General features: G+C 47.4%; 1 protein-coding gene and 1 pseudogene across 9 annotated transcripts in view; both read right to left on the bottom strand.

Annotated features, from left to right (window-relative positions):
- Positions 1 to 18,449, bottom strand: part of STRBP (spermatid perinuclear RNA binding protein) — a 155,617-nt gene that overhangs the window by 82,535 nt on the left and 54,633 nt on the right. For 7 of the 9 annotated variants that reach the window (XM_028715978.2, XM_028715979.2, XM_077922688.1 and 4 more), the window contains exon 2: positions 9,423 to 9,643. In XM_028715978.2, coding sequence (XP_028571811.2) covers positions 9,423 to 9,643 — 221 coding nt within the window. Of the gene's footprint in view, positions 1 to 9,422; positions 9,644 to 11,838; positions 12,027 to 17,636; positions 17,741 to 18,449 lie in introns of those variants that run through there. The other 2 variants (XM_028715984.2, XM_028715983.2) reach the window with 2 other exon arrangements.
- LOC114589609 (5S ribosomal RNA) lies at positions 627 to 745 on the bottom strand (annotated as a pseudogene).

The following is an 18,449-nucleotide window of genomic DNA, read 5'->3' as shown; positions in this document are numbered from 1 at the left end:
CAGGGGGCTGGACTAGGTGACCCTTTGGGTCACTTCCAGCTCTACAGTTCTATAATTCTATGTTAACAGCAGCTCCACAATGAGTTGGCAATTAGGTACCCCCCCCCCCACAACCTAACCAGGAGAAGCAGAATTATTTAAAAAACAATTAAAATGTATGCAAATATGTTTCTGGGAGATCTACTCATGACAGTTTTCTTCTTAGCCTGATGTGTTGCAGTAATTCTCTTTAAGCACAGAGCCTACCCTCTCAAACTAAACCATGAAATAATGGTATGTGTGCTTTGTATGCCTGGTAAAGGTCAAGGGACCCCTGACCATTAGGTCCAGTCGTGACTAGCTCTGGGGTTGCGGCGCTCATCTCGCTTTATTGGCCGAGGGAGCCGGCGTACAGCTTCCGGGTCATGTGGCCAGCATGACGAAGCCGCTTCTGGCAAACCAGAGCAGCACACGGAAACGCCATTTACCTTCCCGCCGGAGCAGTACCTATTTATCTACTTGCACTTTGACGTGCTTTCAAACTGCTAGGTGGGAGCTCACCCCGTCGTGGGGATTTGAACTGCCGCCCTTCTGATCGGCAAGTCCTAGGCTCTGTGTTTTAACCCACAGTGCCACCCGCATCCCTAAGCCTACAGCACCCAGTATTCCCAGGTGGTCTCCCATTCAAATACTAACCAGACCTGACCCTGCTTAGCTTCCAAGATCAGACGAGATCGGGCATGTTCAGGGTAGTACGGCCGTAGACTGTATGCCTGGTGGTGAGTCACAAAAAACATACAGGGTGCTCATGAGATACCCAGACCTGCAAGTGATAGTGGCAGAAGTGGGGGTGCAAGGTTCAAGCCACTGCAAGTAGAAGACATACAACATCTGGTGACGAAGACCCCTCCTTTAAGCGACCCTAAACAGGAATGTTGTAAGCACCAGAGAGATGACAGAGGTGCTCATTTCTTGGCCATTCAACTGAAGCCTGGGGTGGGAAGACTGGCCCACCCTTTTCTTCTTCATGCAGCACCTAGTTAAGCTGGTTGGCCACAGAGAGAACAGGATGGGGACTAGATGGGCCACTGGGCTGATCCAGCATTTACACACAGCTCTGCTCAGATACTCCAAAACTGACCTCTTCCCTCAAAAATTTGGGCCAAGTAGGAAGAAAAGCATCTGTTGTCTCCTGATGGGGACAGTCACACAGCCAGCAGGCAGGATCTGTCGTCTTGCTGGCTTTTTAACCAGACAAGAACTTGCTTTGTCCTGGTTTTGCTGTTCAAAGGCTTCTTCCAATCACATCAGATTTTCTGCTCTGCAGAAGCTATGACATGAACATTCCGTGTCTTTTCAGCAAAACTCAGCAGAACAGAACCCTCACCCACTGAGCAAGCTTTTCATTATAAAGGTGCGCAGAAAGGAATGAGATTCGATTTTCCCTTTTTCTTTTTGGTGGGCCCAACAGGTGAAACCCCTGGCCTTGATGCCGTTCTCCAGCATGCTATTCTGCAGGCAATCAGCTCTTTGTGGGAACATCTGGACACAGACGTTTGTGTGCGCACGCACACATGCACAAAAACACACTGTGCCCTAAATTTAGAGTGGGCTCATGAAAAATCCGGCTCAGAAAACCAGGAAGAAAAGAGCCACTAGGCTGCTCGAGTGTCTCAAGCAGCACTACTCGCAAGCCTAGAGCTTACAGAAACATTTTGTTAAAAGGGCAATCAGTGCCTCATTTATTCCCAATCAAAAATAGGAAAGAAAATGCATGCTGCTAATGCACTTTGAGGAAGAGATGCTGATGATGAACTGGAGCCAGGCAGGAGGAAGGAATGAAGGAAGGGCAGTGGCTCAGAAATGGATCACAACAGCCCTGCCACCGCCGCTGACACAGAGATCAACCTCCAGCTTCCAGGAATGAGACTTTCACCTGCTCTCTTGCCTTTGCTAACAAGGCATGGCCATTCAAAGCAACTTGCTGCTTGATTTCATGCACAGTATGCAGATATCTGTCTTATCCTTATGCAATGTCAACTCTCTACTTGCGCAGGGGAAAAGTATATCACGTTGTTGTTTGACCTAAGGCAAGAAGTTAGCACGAAAGAGAGAAAAGGAAGGTCTAGTTCGCACATCAACTATGGATTAGTATGATGTGAACAAGTAGAAAGGAGCAACGGCTGGCCTCTGGCTCTAAGTCCCGTGCCCTCCCTGCGCACGGCCAAGAGGAGATAAGAAGCTTTTGCTACCACATTCAACTGACCACACTTTGCTGCTCTCTTGCCTTTGCTAACAAGGCATGGCCATTCAAAGCAACTTGCTGCTTGATTTCATGCACAGTATGCAGATATCTGTCTTATCCTTATGCAATGTCAACTCTCTACTTGCGCAGGGGAAAAGTATATCACGTTGTTGTTTGACCTAAGGCAAGAAGTTAGCACGAAAGAGAGAAAAGGAAGGTCTAGTTCGCACATCAACTATGGATTAGTATGATGTGAACAAGTAGAAAGGAGCAACGGCTGGCCTCTGGCTCTAAGTCCCGTGCCCTCCCTGCGCACGGCCAAGAGGAGATAAGAAGCTTTTGCTACCACATTCAACTGACCACACTTTGCTGTGTTGTATGAACTCTGAACTGCAGTCAACGAAGCCAGTTTGGGTAACCATAGCTGGTTTGTAACTAACTGTGGTTAACATCAACCCACAGTTAAAGTATAGGTTTCTCAAATTCCTCCCTCTGACAGCACAGAAGAGAGAAGAGGGAAATGGAATGAGCAGAGGTTGTGCAAAGTTACGGATTAGTGTAGGGCTGGATGTGGCCCAAGGATGCTGATGAGCTGCTTATAGCGGTTCAGGCCACCGAGGCTTATTTGAGCTGGTGCAGGGAGAGGAGGGAGGAGGTTAGGCAAGTGGGTCCAGGAAGTGGTTAAAGTCTCTTTGCCTGGCCCCTTGAAGGAGGCGGCAGTGCAGGTGCTCCTAAAAGGCCCTGACATCTACTACACTTTTATTAACAGCAAGGTCACAAGACATAGGGATAACCATGGATTTTACTGAAAGGGGAAATTAGACAAAGTCATGAAAGAAGAGAGATCTATCCATGGTGATTAGCCATGACAGAAAAACGGCATGCCTGCATTAGGGGCTGCTGCCCTCCTGCCCCTCTTGTGGACTTCCCAGAGGCATCCCAGTTATCGTCCAGTGAGAAGAAGGTTGCTGGACTGCATAGGATGCTGGTCTGATTCTTCTTGTGCCACATTAGTCATGGAAATTAGGACTGGAGCACAGGAAGCTGCCTTCTAACATTCATGGAATCGCAGAGTTGGAAGGGACGCAAGAGTCAGCTAGTCCAATTCCCTGCAACGCTGGAACCATTCAGACCATTGATCCATCTTACTCAGTACTGTCTACACTACCTGGCAGCATCTCTCCAATGTCTGCAAGAGGGGTCTTAAAAACCCTACCTGGAGACACCAGGGATTCAACTTGGGTTCTTTTGTATGCAAAACCATGATCTCCACCCCTGAGCTATGACCCCTCCCTTTTCAGAGAAAGCCTTCCTCCCAGAGTACGAGATATTGATGAGCCCTGCTTTTTGGCCTTCCCAGTGCATCCACTAAGCAACAGCTGGGCCTTTTGCCTGATTCAACAAGGTTCTTCTTCATACAGTAATGGTCGCGCATTGTGTGAAGTATACTTGCAGGACTTAAACAGAATCAAACACGAAGGAGTGATTTTAACTAAAAACCATTACTCTAGGAAATATTTTTATGCTACAACGGGGACTAAAAGCAAGCTCTACAGAAGTCAAGATGCCCTGTTGGATACAGGAGGCCGCATATAGCATCAATTCCCCTCCCCCTCCCCCTCCCCCAGTCTGCCATTCCCCCCCCCCCCCAGTCTGCCAATACATGGGCAGCAAAAAGAGTCCAACACAATTCCAAGAGGCAGTGCACTCTCCTGGGATGGGCAGTGAGGAAATCACACTGGCCTGGAAAGCACAGTTCCCTTCCAAAGCCCCGACAGCCTGGACCAGACAGAGAAATGGCAGTTATTACTGTATTTTTTGCTCTATAAGACTCACTTTTTCCCTCCTAAAAAGTAAGGGGAAATGTGTGTGCGTCTTATGGAGCGAATGCAGGCTGCGCAGCTATCCCAGAAGCCAGAACAGCGAGAGGGATTGCTGCTTTCGCTGCGCAGCGATCCCTCTTGCTGTTCTGGCTTCTGAGATTCAGAATATTTTTTTTCTTGTTTTCCTCCTCCAAAAACTAGGTGCGTCTTGTGGTCTGGTGCGTCTTATAGAGCGAAAAATATGGTACCTGGTATATCGCTGGGATATCCCACAAGTGAAAGGAGGATGCTTCCCCATTGTTCTGAAAATGTTTCTTATTGTACAGTATTTTGCTTTAAAAGGATCTTAAAGACATGCAGCATTTTGAGTGCAAATGTGCCTCTGAATCTGACCTCAAAAGATTCCCCCCAGGCATCAAAAGTTTGGGAAGCATTAAGGGAAATAGTCAGATGGTGTAGTTCTATTAATATGTTCTCTCTCTCTCTCTCTCTCTCTCTCTCTCTCACACACACACACACACACACACACACACACAGAGAGAGAGAGAGAGAGAGAGAGAGAGAGAGAGAGAGAGAACGAACTGGTGCAGCACTGCAACCACAAAACATTGATTTGCAGACTCAGCTCTGTAGATCCTGCCCAGGCACCCGCTTACACTAATCAAACACCATGCAAACACTTTGGGCTGGCGAGGAGGAAATGCATTTTAAAATATTAATACACAAACACACAGCTTTTGACTGTTTAACATAAGCATCATTAATTACAAGTTGAGCAGGCCAGAGACGCAGAGCAGTGAAACGGTGTTCTGAGACCTCTTAGGCTGCCGTTACCAAATCAATCTTCTCTTTTAAGTATAGATAATTTGCATCAAGTGATTACCCGTCTATCTCTTCTTCTCCTCTCACTCTTCCATTTGTGCACACGCACACATGCACGGCTTTCTACGCTAAATGTCCGCTCCAGCCTTCAAGTCCCAAGTCTGTTTACTTTCTGAAAAGCAGAGGCACGTGAAAACACAAGCAGTTGCTCCAGCTGTTTTCCAAACAGCCAGGACAGGGCTAGAGAATCAGAAACTGGCACAGCTACAAGAAGCAGACCCAGACACACGGCAACATATGTTTTGCACACAATCTGTCATCACAATGGATTCACAACTCCCTTCTCGTAGCAGAGGCTATCCCTCCCAGCTAAATGAGACATGGTTCTTAAGCTCACCCACGGCTGCTAACCTGGCATGGAGCAAATCCACATGCCTCAGCAGTTACAGGGGCTTAACTGCACTTGTTAATTCTTTCTGCTAGTAGGGAGCTCCAGCAGCTGAACTGCAAACGATACAGAGTGATCCTTCCAAACTCAGCCCCCTTTCAGCATTAGTGCCTTGCCTTATTTAACCCCAGCACACTCCTAAGTTGGCAGCTGCAGGAGTCTCGTTGCAAGAGGAAAGGCAGATGGATGCTCCATTCCGTCGTAAATCGGGGAAAGAGATGTCCTCAGGCAATGACCTCTCCTTACGACCCCAGTGGGCAGCTAGATTAAGATCAGGCAATGAGTCCTCTTGTCCCACCAGCTGCTCATTTCTAGGCAATCCTGGGAGAAGGCCAACAGCAAACTTCAAATCTTCTTCCTTTGGCTCAATCAAAATCCTGGCTTGGAAGACCTCAGGAGTACAGAGGGAGCTCTTTCCTACAGAGCTGCTGGTCCCCTCATCATTACAAAGCTTTAGGTTCTCCAGATGTTGCTGGACTCCAACTTCCACTAGCTCCTGCTACCACGGCCAATGGTAAGTAATGGTGGGAGTCAGGGTCTAACAACAACTGGAGGCTCAAAGCTTTATGAGTACCAACTTGGTCTTCAGAACTCACAGTTCACTAAGGCAGCCTCATCCAACCTAGTGCCCTCCTGATGTTGCTGGACCACTTCTGGCACGATCGACTACTCTGGTGTGATAGGTGTACAGTGTAGAAATGGGAAAGGAACCAATTCTCAAAAATCCTTGAATCAAGCCGTGGAGCAGGGATGAGTACAGTGGGGAAACCCAGATGCTGCAGAACTACATCACTAAGGTCTCTCACCACAGGCCATGCTGTCTGGGGCTGGAGGGCCACAGGTTCCCAACTTCTACCCTAGAGACAAGTTTCATACTTAGGAGTAACCTCAAGACTGGATTGTTGCATTGCATGCTGTGTGGGAGGTCTGGAAGCTGCAACTGGTGCAAAATGCAGCAGAGCACCCTTCTGCTAGCATGCAACACCTTTGCCAATACACTACTGGGCCAGGCATACAAAGCCCTGATGGATTAAAGGGAGAGAGAGAGAGAGAGAGACTAAATAAGAAATGAAGCAGCTATGGGGGAATATATTGGACATATGATGCAAAGGGAGTGGGAAACCCAATTTTAAGAAATTGTATTAAATTAAAGTAATTTGGTTTGATTTGTAATAATTTGGGAAATTAATAAAAATAATTATTTTGTTTTTTTAAAAAAGAAATGAGAATGTAGAAGTAGGTTGGTAGGTATGACGCAGAAATCAAGAGGAACAAACGGAGCGAAAGATAAGGAAATGAAAAATGTTATTGCTTTGAAGCAGGCTCTTGTGTCCCCTCTGTGCTGGCACTTCCAAACCCCTATAAACCATTTAGACCAGTGCTGTCCAAACTTTTTTCAAAGAGGGCCAGATTTAATGAAGTGAAGGGCTGTGGGGGCCAACCAAAGGGCTGGCCAAAGTTGTTGAGGTTTTTTTTTTTTGGGGGGGGGGGATTTTACCCCAAGAAATAAACTGCCACAGGGGCCAAATTCAACCGACTGGTGGGCTGGATTAGACCCCCGAAATAGACTTTGGACATGCCTGATTTAGACTAAATGTATACGAAGCAAAAGCAGTGGCCTCTGGGGTCCTGATATGATGATGGAGCCCAGCCTGGAGGATGGTGGGATATTATTCAAAGAATCTGGACCTGGTGGCAAAAGTCTGGCTGGCATGTTTGAGAGTGGTGGCAGCTACTAGCTTACTAGTAGAAGAGGCTAACAAGATAACTTTGGGCGATGAGATGGAGGTTTGAGCCCCACATGGAGTCCCTCAGATCTTAGGAACTGGGGGGGGGGGGAACTGTTGCACCCAGGGCAGCAGTCACGCTATGAGGTTGCCTTGCTCACCAACCCAAATGTGACGTTTAGGTGGGTAAATACACTGAACCCAGCCACCCTTCTTCCAACTACCAGAAGCTCGGGACCCCATGATTGTGTACAGGCTTTGCATGAAAAGATAGCGATACATCCCAATTTACAGGATTTTCCATTGGAAAACATTGAAATGGAGATGTTTGTTGATGGGATGTTGGGTGGCAAAAGACATTCAGGCTTTGCAGTGGTCACACTGGAAGAGGTTCTACGCCAGGAAAGAATTTCCTCACAATACTCAGCACAAATGGCAGAACTAATAGCTCTCACTAAGGCCCTTCAATTGGCAGAGGGAAAGCCGGCTGACATTTACACAGATTGCACGTATGCTTATAACGTGGTACATGCCCACTGACTTTTATAGAAAGAGCGGGGTTTTGTAACTGCCTCAGGGCAGCATGGAGCCCGTGGTGAGCAGATCATTGCTCTATTAGAGGAACTGCTCTTGCCAGCAAAAATAGCAGTAATGCTCCTATTAGCACATGGAGCCAGTGTGGTGTAGTGGTTAAGAGCGGTAGTCTCGTAATCTGGGGAACCGGGTTCGCGTCTCCGCTCCTCCACATGCAGCTGCTGGGTGACCTTGGGCCAGTCTCACTTCTTTGAAGTCTCTCAGCCCCACTCACCTCACAGAGTGTTGGTTGTGGGGGAGGAAGGGAAAGGAGACTGTTAGCCGCTTTGAGACTCCTTAAAGGGAGTGAAAGGCGGGATATCAAATCCAAACTCTTCCTCTTCTTCATGGGAAATGTGCCAATACAGAAGGGAATAAGAAAGCTGATGCAGTCTCAAAGATGGCAGCTCGCTTGCCCGCTATCACACAATATGCTCTATTTTATCTTATTCCCAGAGAACCACCAGCATATTCACAAACAGAAATTGAGTGGGCTAGGGATGAAGGTGATGAATTGTTGGTTGGTGGGTTTTTCGAGATGGTCGTTTCTTGGTGACTACACCCCTTCTCAGACTTTTACTGAAAGAATTACAATCCAAAGCCCAAATGGGAGGTGAGGCTCACCTGATGGCGAGGACTATAGTGGCTTGAGGGCTGTTCATGGAGGCATACTCTATAGTCTATAGCTATGATGTACCCCCGCACCAATAGGAGGTCGCCCATGGGCCCAGTACCTAATGGAAAGACTGTCAGTGGACTTTGCAGAATTACCACCCAGTAACAGATACAAACATATATTGGTGTTTGTGGACCAGCTCACTGGATGAGTTTAGGCATTCCCATGCCACAACTGTACAGCTCAGGAAGTAGTCAAGAAACTACTTGAAATGAAATAATTCCTAGATTTGGAGTACCAGCAGTTTTGGATTCAACTCAAGCGACACACTTTACAGCTCTAATAGTTAAGGAACTCTCAAGAGCTTTAAACACACAAGTGCTCTCCCCATCATGTATGCCCAAATTTTGACACACACCCCAAGCCAAAAAACAAAAAACCAACTGGGAAAACCCAGAAAAACTCCCTGAAGTCTTACTAAAGTACAGATCAGTACAGGTCCTCAGCTAACCAGCAAAAAGAAAGCAAGAAAGGGAAAAATGTTCTCTGTTCGGATATCTGGAGTCTGCAGTGTATATAACGAGCTTTGAGTACCAATTCCTCATGTTCAGATAAGTGAATTTTCGCAATGTGAGCATTCAGAAAGAGGGATCCAACTGTAATAACATATTATATTACCTATTATAAATTAGATATGACATAATGCAATATAATACACTATACATATATATGATTATACAGTGGTGCCCCGCAAGACGAATGCCTCGCAAGACGGAAAACCCGCTAGACGAAAGGGTTTTCTGTTTCTGAGTTGCTTCGCAAGACGATTTTCCCTATGGGCATGCTTCGCAAGACAAAACGTCTTGCGGGGGTTTTTCTTGCGGGCCTTTTCTAAGCCGCTGATAGCCTTTTAGCAGTTTAGCCGCTAATCCTTTAATAGCCGCTAAGCCGCTAATAGCACTAATCCGCTTAGCCGCTAATGGGGTTGCTTCGCAAGATGAAAAAACCGCTAGACGAAGAGAATCGCGGAACGGATTCCTTTCGTCTTGCGAGGCACCACTGTATCTTACTGCATGTTTCCATATTTTTATTTACGCCACTTGAGTTATTTTCTGAACATAAAGCAGATTGAAGAATGGGGCTTCAATAAACCTTAGCCCTTTTAGGGAGCCCATTTTAAGCCACTCACTTGCCGCTGCCCACGTCTGAAGGCTCCTCCTTGCTGTCCATGCTGCCCTCGGCCCTACTGGACCTGCTCATTTCATCCATCCAATCGGAGACCTGCTTGAGGGCGCACTCCACTGTGGAAACCATGTTCTGGACAGCTTCGAGTTCTTCTGGAGACGGGTAAATGGTTGAGTGCTTCATCATCACGTGCCGGTCATCGTTTGCAAACGATCGGATGGATCTCTGTTGAGAGGGTTAGGAAATAACAGGGAGAAAGAAGGTGGGAGGAGGCAAAAGAATTTGTCAACAGCTCTTCTTTTGTGAAACGAGAGGATGAGGGTATTATTTGCAAAAGGGATGGCTGACTCAAACCTGCTGGGCATTTTAGAGCATCACACTTCTGCCCCAATGGCAGCAGACAAACCTATCAGAAGGAGGCACAACACCTGTTCAAACCTGTGGAGTCTGCTTTAAAACCAAAAGAAACAAACAAACGGAATCCCAAAGCCAATGTCTACTGGCCATGTTGGCTAGGCTAGGCCTCTACAGCCAGGGACATCAATGCTTCTGAACACCAGTGACTGGAAGAAGATGCAGGAAGGGAGAGGGCTCTTGTGCCTGGGTCCTGCTTGTGGGTTCCCCACAGGGGCATCTGAGTAGTCACTGTGGGAACAGGATGCTGGTCTAGATGGGCCATTGGCTTGAAAGAGTGGACCTCCTCTTATGTTCCCTAAGAACTAGCAGTAGGGAGCTACCTTATCCCAAGTCTGACCACTGATCTGAAGGTGCCTCCAACTGTGGAGGTAAATGACTAGCAAACATTGACAGCCCTCACTTCCTCCATGGATTTGTCCACTTCTCTTTTAAAGCCATCCAAGTAGGTGGCCATCACTGCCTCCCATGGGAGTGAGTTCCATAGTTTAATAATGCACTGGAGGAGGAAGAGGAGGTGCTGGTGGTCTACCAGCAGCAATTGGTTATGATCACCAAATGTCCAGAGACAGTCTGAATGCCATATACTGGGGAACAGCAGCATGAGAGTGCAACTGTCTCCTTGTCCTGTTTGATGTTTCTTGCGTGGATCTGGCTGACCACTCTTGGAAACAGGATGCTGGGCTGCACAGGCCAGTCTTTCCCAACCTAGTGCCCTCCAGATTTTGTTGGTCAGAGTCCCAGCTCCCACCAGCCCCAGCTGGCATGGGCAATAGTTAAAGATAATGGGATGTGATTGATCCAACCATATCTGGGAGGAACCAGGTTAGGAAAGCCTGAGACAGGCCTCTGACCCAATCCTGGAGGACTTTATATCCTTAAGCAAATGCAAGTCCAGAATTGTTCAGTCTTCATCTGTCTTCATCCCCACAAGATTTGGAGGAGGAGGAAGAGGAAGCGACCCCTCTCAGCAGTGCCCCTCCTGGCGCTCAGCTACCCTCCCTCTCCTGCCTCCGCCACCCACAGGAGAAGAGGGGAAGCAGAAGGGCACCAGAGCAATGAAAACCTCCACTCCATTGCCCTATGGCTCATGGATTTCCAGGCTGCTTCTGACTCAGATGCACTGGCAGGCAATAAATCCTCTTGAAACTCTGTCTCCCATTTGCTTCTGAACTGGCACCTGAAACATGTTCTTTCCCCTTCCTTCCTTCCACTCTGTCTCTTAGCAATAACATTTGGAGGACCAGAAGAAGAAATCAATAGGCTTGGGATGCTCTCCCATCAGTTGGCCAGCAGGAATTCATTAATTGTGAGTGTGCCACCAGCCCTACACCCCCTCCTGCTCGTCAGCCATTGGTCCAAAATAGATTTTAAAGAAAGGGCAGAACATGGCAATAGTTCAAGTCCAGGAAGGCACAGCTGCCTTTCTCCTCTCTCTCGGCGCTCTACAACCAAAAAGGGGAAAGGAGGAGTGGGGACCAAAAGCAGCATCCCTGGAATCCCTGTGACTGGGCAGGTGAGTTTGAAAGCCCACATCCCAAGCCCACAGCAGGGGTTTCACCTTGCGGAAGGGCAGGGAAAGGGCTGGCCTGAGCTGAGAGCATCAGCATTTGGTTATACAACCCAGCAGAGTTCAAGGTCGCCTGCGCCACTCTCTCAAGCAGGATAGCTGGTGCCACTTCCAGCAAAAAAAAGAGTCACTTTATTCTTGAGCGTTCTCCCCCCCCCCCCAATGCCTTCACTCAATAATTCATAGACTGCAGCCTCCGTGCTCCCTCGGTTTTGATGATGCCCCAGCCATAAATCAAAGACCATTTTGCTCTGCTTGAGAGTGGTGCCAGACCACCTCCCTTTTAACTCAGCAGCGTCTCCTCCTTCTCCCCCGGAAGCTGTTTTGGCAAGTCTGCTAGCAGGCCAGGAAGGGAGAGGGAGAGAGGGAGGAAGCCTTCCCACGGCCTCCTTCCTGCCTGCTCATTGCCCCAGCGCCTGCAGCCATGGGGACCTACCATGGCTGGCTACAGTAAGCTTCAGCTCTGGTACCCTTCCCCTTCCTCTTTCTCCTTCTCCCTCCTCCGGGGTGTCTTCGCTAGGCACTGTTTCGCCTGCCAGAACCTCCTCATAAGCCTCTCAGTCGCTTGACGGCTCAGGAGGTCACGCAGGTGCAATGCTCCAGAAGTCAGACTCTGCAGCACACCTGCAAAAAAAGCACAGAGAAGGAGGAGGGGCGTGTTTCAGAAACAGAAAGCTGAAGTCGAAAGTGGTGAGAGATTGGGAACAAATCCGGAATGTGAGAATATGGGGGGGGGGGGGGGAGCTGATGGGGGGAAACAGAAGCCACACTGTGTTTTCAAGTAACTTTTTTTAAAAAAAATGATTTTCAGCATACAGGAAAGTAAGAAACAGTTTAATACCAACTGTATAAAAAAAAGAAAACAAAAGTTAACTGTAAGAAATAAAACTTGAAGTTGACTTTCTGGGCCTGTGCATAATAAACATCTTGCATGAGTGATCTACTCTGGTAAGTACATCGGGCAAGCATCTGAATCAATTTTTGAACTTTCTGTCCCATTTTTCCATTTTGGGGCCTAGGGAACTGGAAACGCTAAGAAGGGCGTATGGAAACCGGCAGAACTCAAACCATCCAAATCCACTTAGAGGCTGGAGATGGAGACTGTGCATGTTCCTGCATTATAGCCTTACATCCCAAAATCATACCATATATCTTTTTTAGTCTGGCCTCTAAGAACTCTTAATTTGAACAATTTTCAAGCAATGCAACGTCCCATACTTTCATATACCACTGGAAACAAATCTGAAATATGGGGTGGGGGAGGTTTAGGGGGGAGCAGAAGCTATGCTGTTTTGTGAAAAACAGAAGCCCCCACGGAAGATGGAAGCCACTATGAGCCCCCTTCACCAGAACTGGCCAGCCCAGAGAATTTCCAGCACTGCCTACCCTCTAAGCTTCGGTGGTTATTCAGGAAAACACATTCTGAGCATGAGAAATGTTCTGCGGAAATTTCTGCTGCCCTAAAATCAATGGGAGATCAGATCTGGCATGTTTGTTTGACTTCTGCTCAGTAAACAAAACTAACAACAACAAAGTATTTTATATTAATGTCATGCGCTGCATAAATATCTGAATTCCCCACCACCACCACCAACAGGAAAAAAACAGCTGAACTGAAATATTTTATCGGGAAGGAGCAGGGGAAGAATCAATAAAGTGCACTTAGTGCAGTTTAAATGTTATTTTCAAATAAATTCAACGTTTTATTTAGAAATTTGTTTTAGTGGAGCACTTTTTGTGGCCTGCTTAATTTTATTCTTACCTATTATATGCCACCAGAGTATCCTCGTGAGATCCAGTGTGGCTTAGTGGTTAGAGCTCTCTATGAGGACCCAGAGACCCAGGTTCAAATCACCATTCAGTCATGAAACCCAAGGGGCCCAGACACCACTTCTCAGTTTACCCTACCTCACAAGGTGGTTGTGAGGATAAAAAGGAGGGGGGGGAGTACATACATCACTATTAGCTCTTTGGAGAAAAGGTGGCGATATAAATGAAACTTTTTTAAAAGAAATAAATCCCTGCCGGAGCCAGATTCTCTCTCTCCACATGCTGAATCAAGAACTGTAGAGTTGGAAGAGCCATCTAGTCTAGTCTAACCACCTGCAATGCAGAAATATCAACTAAAGCATCCATGACCGATGTTCAGGTACATATTTGCACCATATACCTGGCCTTTCTCTTCGAAGGGCTTCTACCTGCCGAAGGAATGACCCTGAGAACGATGGCGAAAGGGAAGCCCAGTGCACAGATTCTCGAATTTCGTTTGCATCCTTATAACCTGACGCCTGTTTTATCTGTAAAAGCCGTGCATTTCCAGAGAACACATTTCTAACCTTTCTCAGCTGCCCTACTTGGTCCTCACATTTGCCTTCTCTTTTCTCTCTGCCCCTTCTGCCCCATTGCTGAATTTACAGCTGGGAAGCCTGCAAATATATGTTTTCCTGCAGAACTGCTGGATTTTGTCCGGGAGGTTTGCAAGTTGCAATTATCTTTGCTTGTTTGTCAATTCTGTTTCGCTCTGTCTAAATATGTCATTTGCCACCGCCTCCCCCCCCCCCATTTAATTGCTGGGATCCTCTATGCCCTGCCTTGGCACTCTCTGTCTCTCTCTTGGTGGGTACAATGGTTTGATTATGCCCAGTCATGGTCCAACCGCCAAAGAGTGCCTTTGCCTGCTTTCAAATCACCCCCCCACACACACACACCATCCCCTTGTTGTTGCCAAGCAGAAGTTTATTACCTCAAATAAAGGGTTGGGGGATAGGGCAAGAGAGACTGTTTGATAGACAGCAACCCAATGGATAATTATTTCATATTCAGGTCAGCACAGCGTGCAGGCAGCTGCAAAAAGGGAGAATTCCATACTGGGAATCATTAGGAAAGGGATCAAAAATAAACCGCCAATATCACAGCACCGCTATTCAAATCTATGGTGCGGCTGCGCATGGAACATTGTGCACAGCTCTGGCCTCCTCACTTCAGAAAGGATTGTTGTTTAGCAAAGATCCAGAGCTGGAGCAACTTCCCTCTGAGGAAAGGCAGTAACCTTTTTTGTGGGGAGGGTTAGTTATGGGGCTGGGGAGCAAGAAGGGGTATAATGTAAGAGGTGTCTTAATATTGTGCATGGTGTTGAAAGAGACATTTTCCTCCCCATTAATGCGATATGCAGGTCCCCCCATCCAATCACAATGTCAGGAAACTGTGTGTTAGGCAAGCAATTGCATAACAAGTCAACAATTCCCATTGATTCCCATGGGAAAATTTCTAATATGTTTCTGACCACCCCAAAATGATCGAATAAAACCGGGGAAACCCTCTGAAACCTTGCAAAAGGCAAACAAGGAAGGAATAAGTGCTCTCTTATTTATCCGATCTCCTTCCCTCCTTCCCACTGTGGTTTCTAACAAAACGGGCGCCACAGACCAGCAAAACACAAAAAGTAAGGATTGTTTAAGGCTGCTTGTCTGTTTGCAGTACTACATGCGGGTCCAGCTGCCTGGATATCGGGATATGTGGTTTGTATAGTGAGGTTACTAATTCCTCGTGTTTGGATAAGTGAATTTTCATATAAATGAGCACCAGGGTAGCAGGACCTGTGTGTATAACCTTGTGGAGCCATCCAAATGAAACTTAATTGTCGTAAGACTCAGGACGCGCAAAAGAAAGTGCTTATTTGCACAGCTAAACGACAGACTCTGCTCCCACCAGAGAATCAACGTGGATGTCTTTTAAAGAGGTTCAGACAAGTCCGCGGGGGTGGGGCGGAGCTAGCAGTGGCTACTAGCCATGATGTCCACGTTCTGCTTCAAGTGCCAGAGACAGCATGGCTCTTTTGTTGGGTACCGCAGGTGGAGACAGGTGCTGCTGAACTCAGGTCCCACATGAATCCGACTGGCCAGTGTGGTAACAGGATCTTGGACCAGATGGGATTTTGGCTCTCCTTATGTTAACTTTCATAAAATGCAATGGCAAATAAGTTAAGTTTTGACATCCCTGGGACTGAATCTCAGGGTTGTGAGTTTGAGCCCCATGTTGGGCAAAATAATAATAATAATTTATTATTTATACCCCGCCCATCTGGCTGAGTTTCCCCAGCCGGCTCCCAATCGAGTGTTAAAAACAATATAGCATTAAATATTAAAAACTTCCCTAAACAGGGCTGCCTTCAGATGCCTTTTAAAGATAAGACAGTTGCTTATTTCCTTGACATCTGGTGGGTGGGTGGGCGTTCCACAGGGCGGGTGCCACTACCGAGAAGGCCCTCTGCCTAGTTCCCTGTAGCTTTGCTTCTCACAGCGAGGGAACCACCAGAAGGCCCTCAGCGCTGGACCTCAGTGTCCGGGCAGAACAATGGGGGTGGAGACACTCCTTCAGGTATACAGGGCCGAGGCTGTTTAGGGCTTTAAAGGTCAGCACCTGCATTCCTGCATTGCAGATGACCCTTGTCACAGGAGACAACTCCCAGAGGCCAAGATTCCTTCCAATTCTACAATTCTATTATTATAAAGGTAAAGGTACCCCTGCCCGTACGGGCCAGTCTTGACAGACTCTAGGGTTGTGCGCCCATCTCACTTAAGAGGCCGGGGGCCAGCGCTGTCCGCAGACACTTCCGGGTCACGTGGCCAGCGTGACAAAGCTGCATCTGGCGAGCCAGAGCCGCACACCGAACGCCGTTTACCTCCCCGCCAGTAAGCGGTCCCTATTTATCTACTTACACCCGGGGGTGCTTTCAAACTGCTAGGTTGGCAGGCGCTGGGACCGAGCAATGGGAGCGCACCCTGCCGCAGGGATTCGAACCGCCGACCATGCGATCGGCAAGCCCTAGGCTGCACCACCTCTCTACCCTCCATCCAGACAACCAGGGGGCATAACCAGAGGTTCAAGGACACAGTCAAGCCAAGCCAAAACACTCAAGGGGGGCATTAAGTAGGGCTGGTGTGTGGCCTAGGGAGAGTGAGTGATGCTGAATGGGAATGCAGAGTCTCAGGGGCCAGACAGAGAGGCTTGTAGGGACGTATTTGGCCCCTGGCCTGAGCTTTCACACCCCGGAGTTAGTGTAGCAGATGGACCTGGAATCAAGGCTCATTTCTCCTTAACGAATAATGACCGCTAGTCAGCCTTCAACCATTGGTGTAGGCTTAAGGAGAATGAGCTGTCTGATAATGGAATCGACTATCTCGGAAACGGGTGGGCTATCCTTCACTGGGGGGTTTTAAGCAGAGCTCAGATGGCCACCTGTTAGGGGTCCTTAAGCTATGTTTCCTGCCATTACAGAGGGCTGGACTAGATGGCCCTTGGGGTGCTCATTTCCAACTCTACAATTCTATGATTCACTGGGGAGAAACAATCCACAATTCTGACTTCTGGAATCACACTAAGTTAAATCCTTTGTGGCATGTTTACCCACTAGTAAGAAGACTGATGTGGGGTGCACAGCCTGAAAATGTTAACATGCACTGCGCATGCAGAGTGCAGCATACAGTGACATGGGCTTTACAGAGAAAAATGCAAATATGCCAAAAATGCAAAAGCAAACATTTTCAGTTTACACTGGAAACTTTTCTTATATCCTATGGAATGACCTAGTTTAAGCATGTTTACTTTACTTTGTATTTAGCAAACAAAGTTTGTATTTTACTTGTGTGTTGTAAGCAACACCCACCCATTGTTACTAATGAACTCATAAAATGAGGGAGCGATTACCCCCCCCCCCCGCAACAAAGCACTAGAAAGTTTTCCACTTTGGAGGCGTTCAACCCCACTTCACTGCTTACTAAATCAAAATTTACAGCTTAGAAATACATGCAAACTCGCCCAGCAGGCAAAACTAGATCAATGGAATTAAGTTTCAAATTCTAGTGAAATGAAATCATACAAGGAATAGGCTGGAAAGCTAGCTACTCTGAGGTCAAACCCACCTCGATCATGCTTAGGGTGAGAACACCCCTTTTCAGAAGCCCCACTGATATAGGTCATTCCTGCTCAGAAACCACCAGAGTTCTTGGCTTGCCAAGCAGATTCTCAAAGCAGCCATGTCCAATCCCACTCCCTAACTCAAAGCTTGAGGTTTCCTTCCTGGCCTCGTTCCTACTTTGACACCCATCCAGCCAGAATGCAATACGTTTTACTATTTTCCTGCAATCCCATCTCGCCATCAACAGTGCCGTCCTTGAAGCTTTCCTGCTAAATTACTGGATGTGCCCACATCCCACCCCAGAATTCAAGTCTTACCTCTGTCAAGTATCTTGGATGCACCAAGCTCAAGCGACCTCTTTGGAAAACCCAGAGGAGCTTGCAAGTGCTGACAAACACACCGTGGTTTATCAGAACGCTGTCACACTGAGAAAACTGCACTCGTTAACCTGTGGCTAATTTGGAGGTGCAGCAACAATGCAGCTTTACAGAACCTCCGTGCTTCGCTAGCAAGGAGGACGAGTTTGACAGGTATCATTGTTAGAGCTTGTTCAACCGGCCTTTCCTCCCAGCAGAGAGAAAGGAAACAAAAAACAGAAAGGTATCTGGGCAGAGACTGCTCATTTTAAGCAGATTACAAGAAACACCTTTGTGTTAAGACTGAGGCAGCTGAGGAATCCATCCCTCTCTCCCAAAACGCTTCTCCAGAGCAAGAAATCCACACCTCCATACAAAAATGTTTAAAATAGAAGACATTGTGCAGGTAGCTTCTCTCACTACACAGCTGAAAAATTAGAAAGCGCATTGTGTTCCTTCTGCAGTATAATTTTAATTCCTGGCCTCTGTCCAAGGTGCTCTCTGGTGGCATCTGTCACAGTCGGAAACTGTGCACCTGGGTCACAGGAGAGAGAGAGCGGCTCTGAGAAGCCCCGAGTTTCGGTGCTGGGAACTGATGTTGTAAATTGAACTCTTTTTCTGGGTAGGGGAGAGACAGAGATCAGAATGAAGGTTTGCAGAGCTGACCAGAGGAAAGATACCTTGCTAGCAAACAAATGGAATGCTTAACCACGGGTGACAACTGAGCACAAAGTCCAAATGCAGCCAGTATATCTACTGGGGTCCTTCCAGCTC

This window comes from Podarcis muralis, chromosome Z (genome assembly GCF_964188315.1).
Source record: "Podarcis muralis chromosome Z, rPodMur119.hap1.1, whole genome shotgun sequence".
NCBI lineage: Eukaryota > Metazoa > Chordata > Lepidosauria > Squamata > Lacertidae > Podarcis > Podarcis muralis.
The sequence above is the reverse complement of the archived record's forward strand: the minus strand, read 5'-3'. Positions and strand labels throughout refer to the sequence as shown.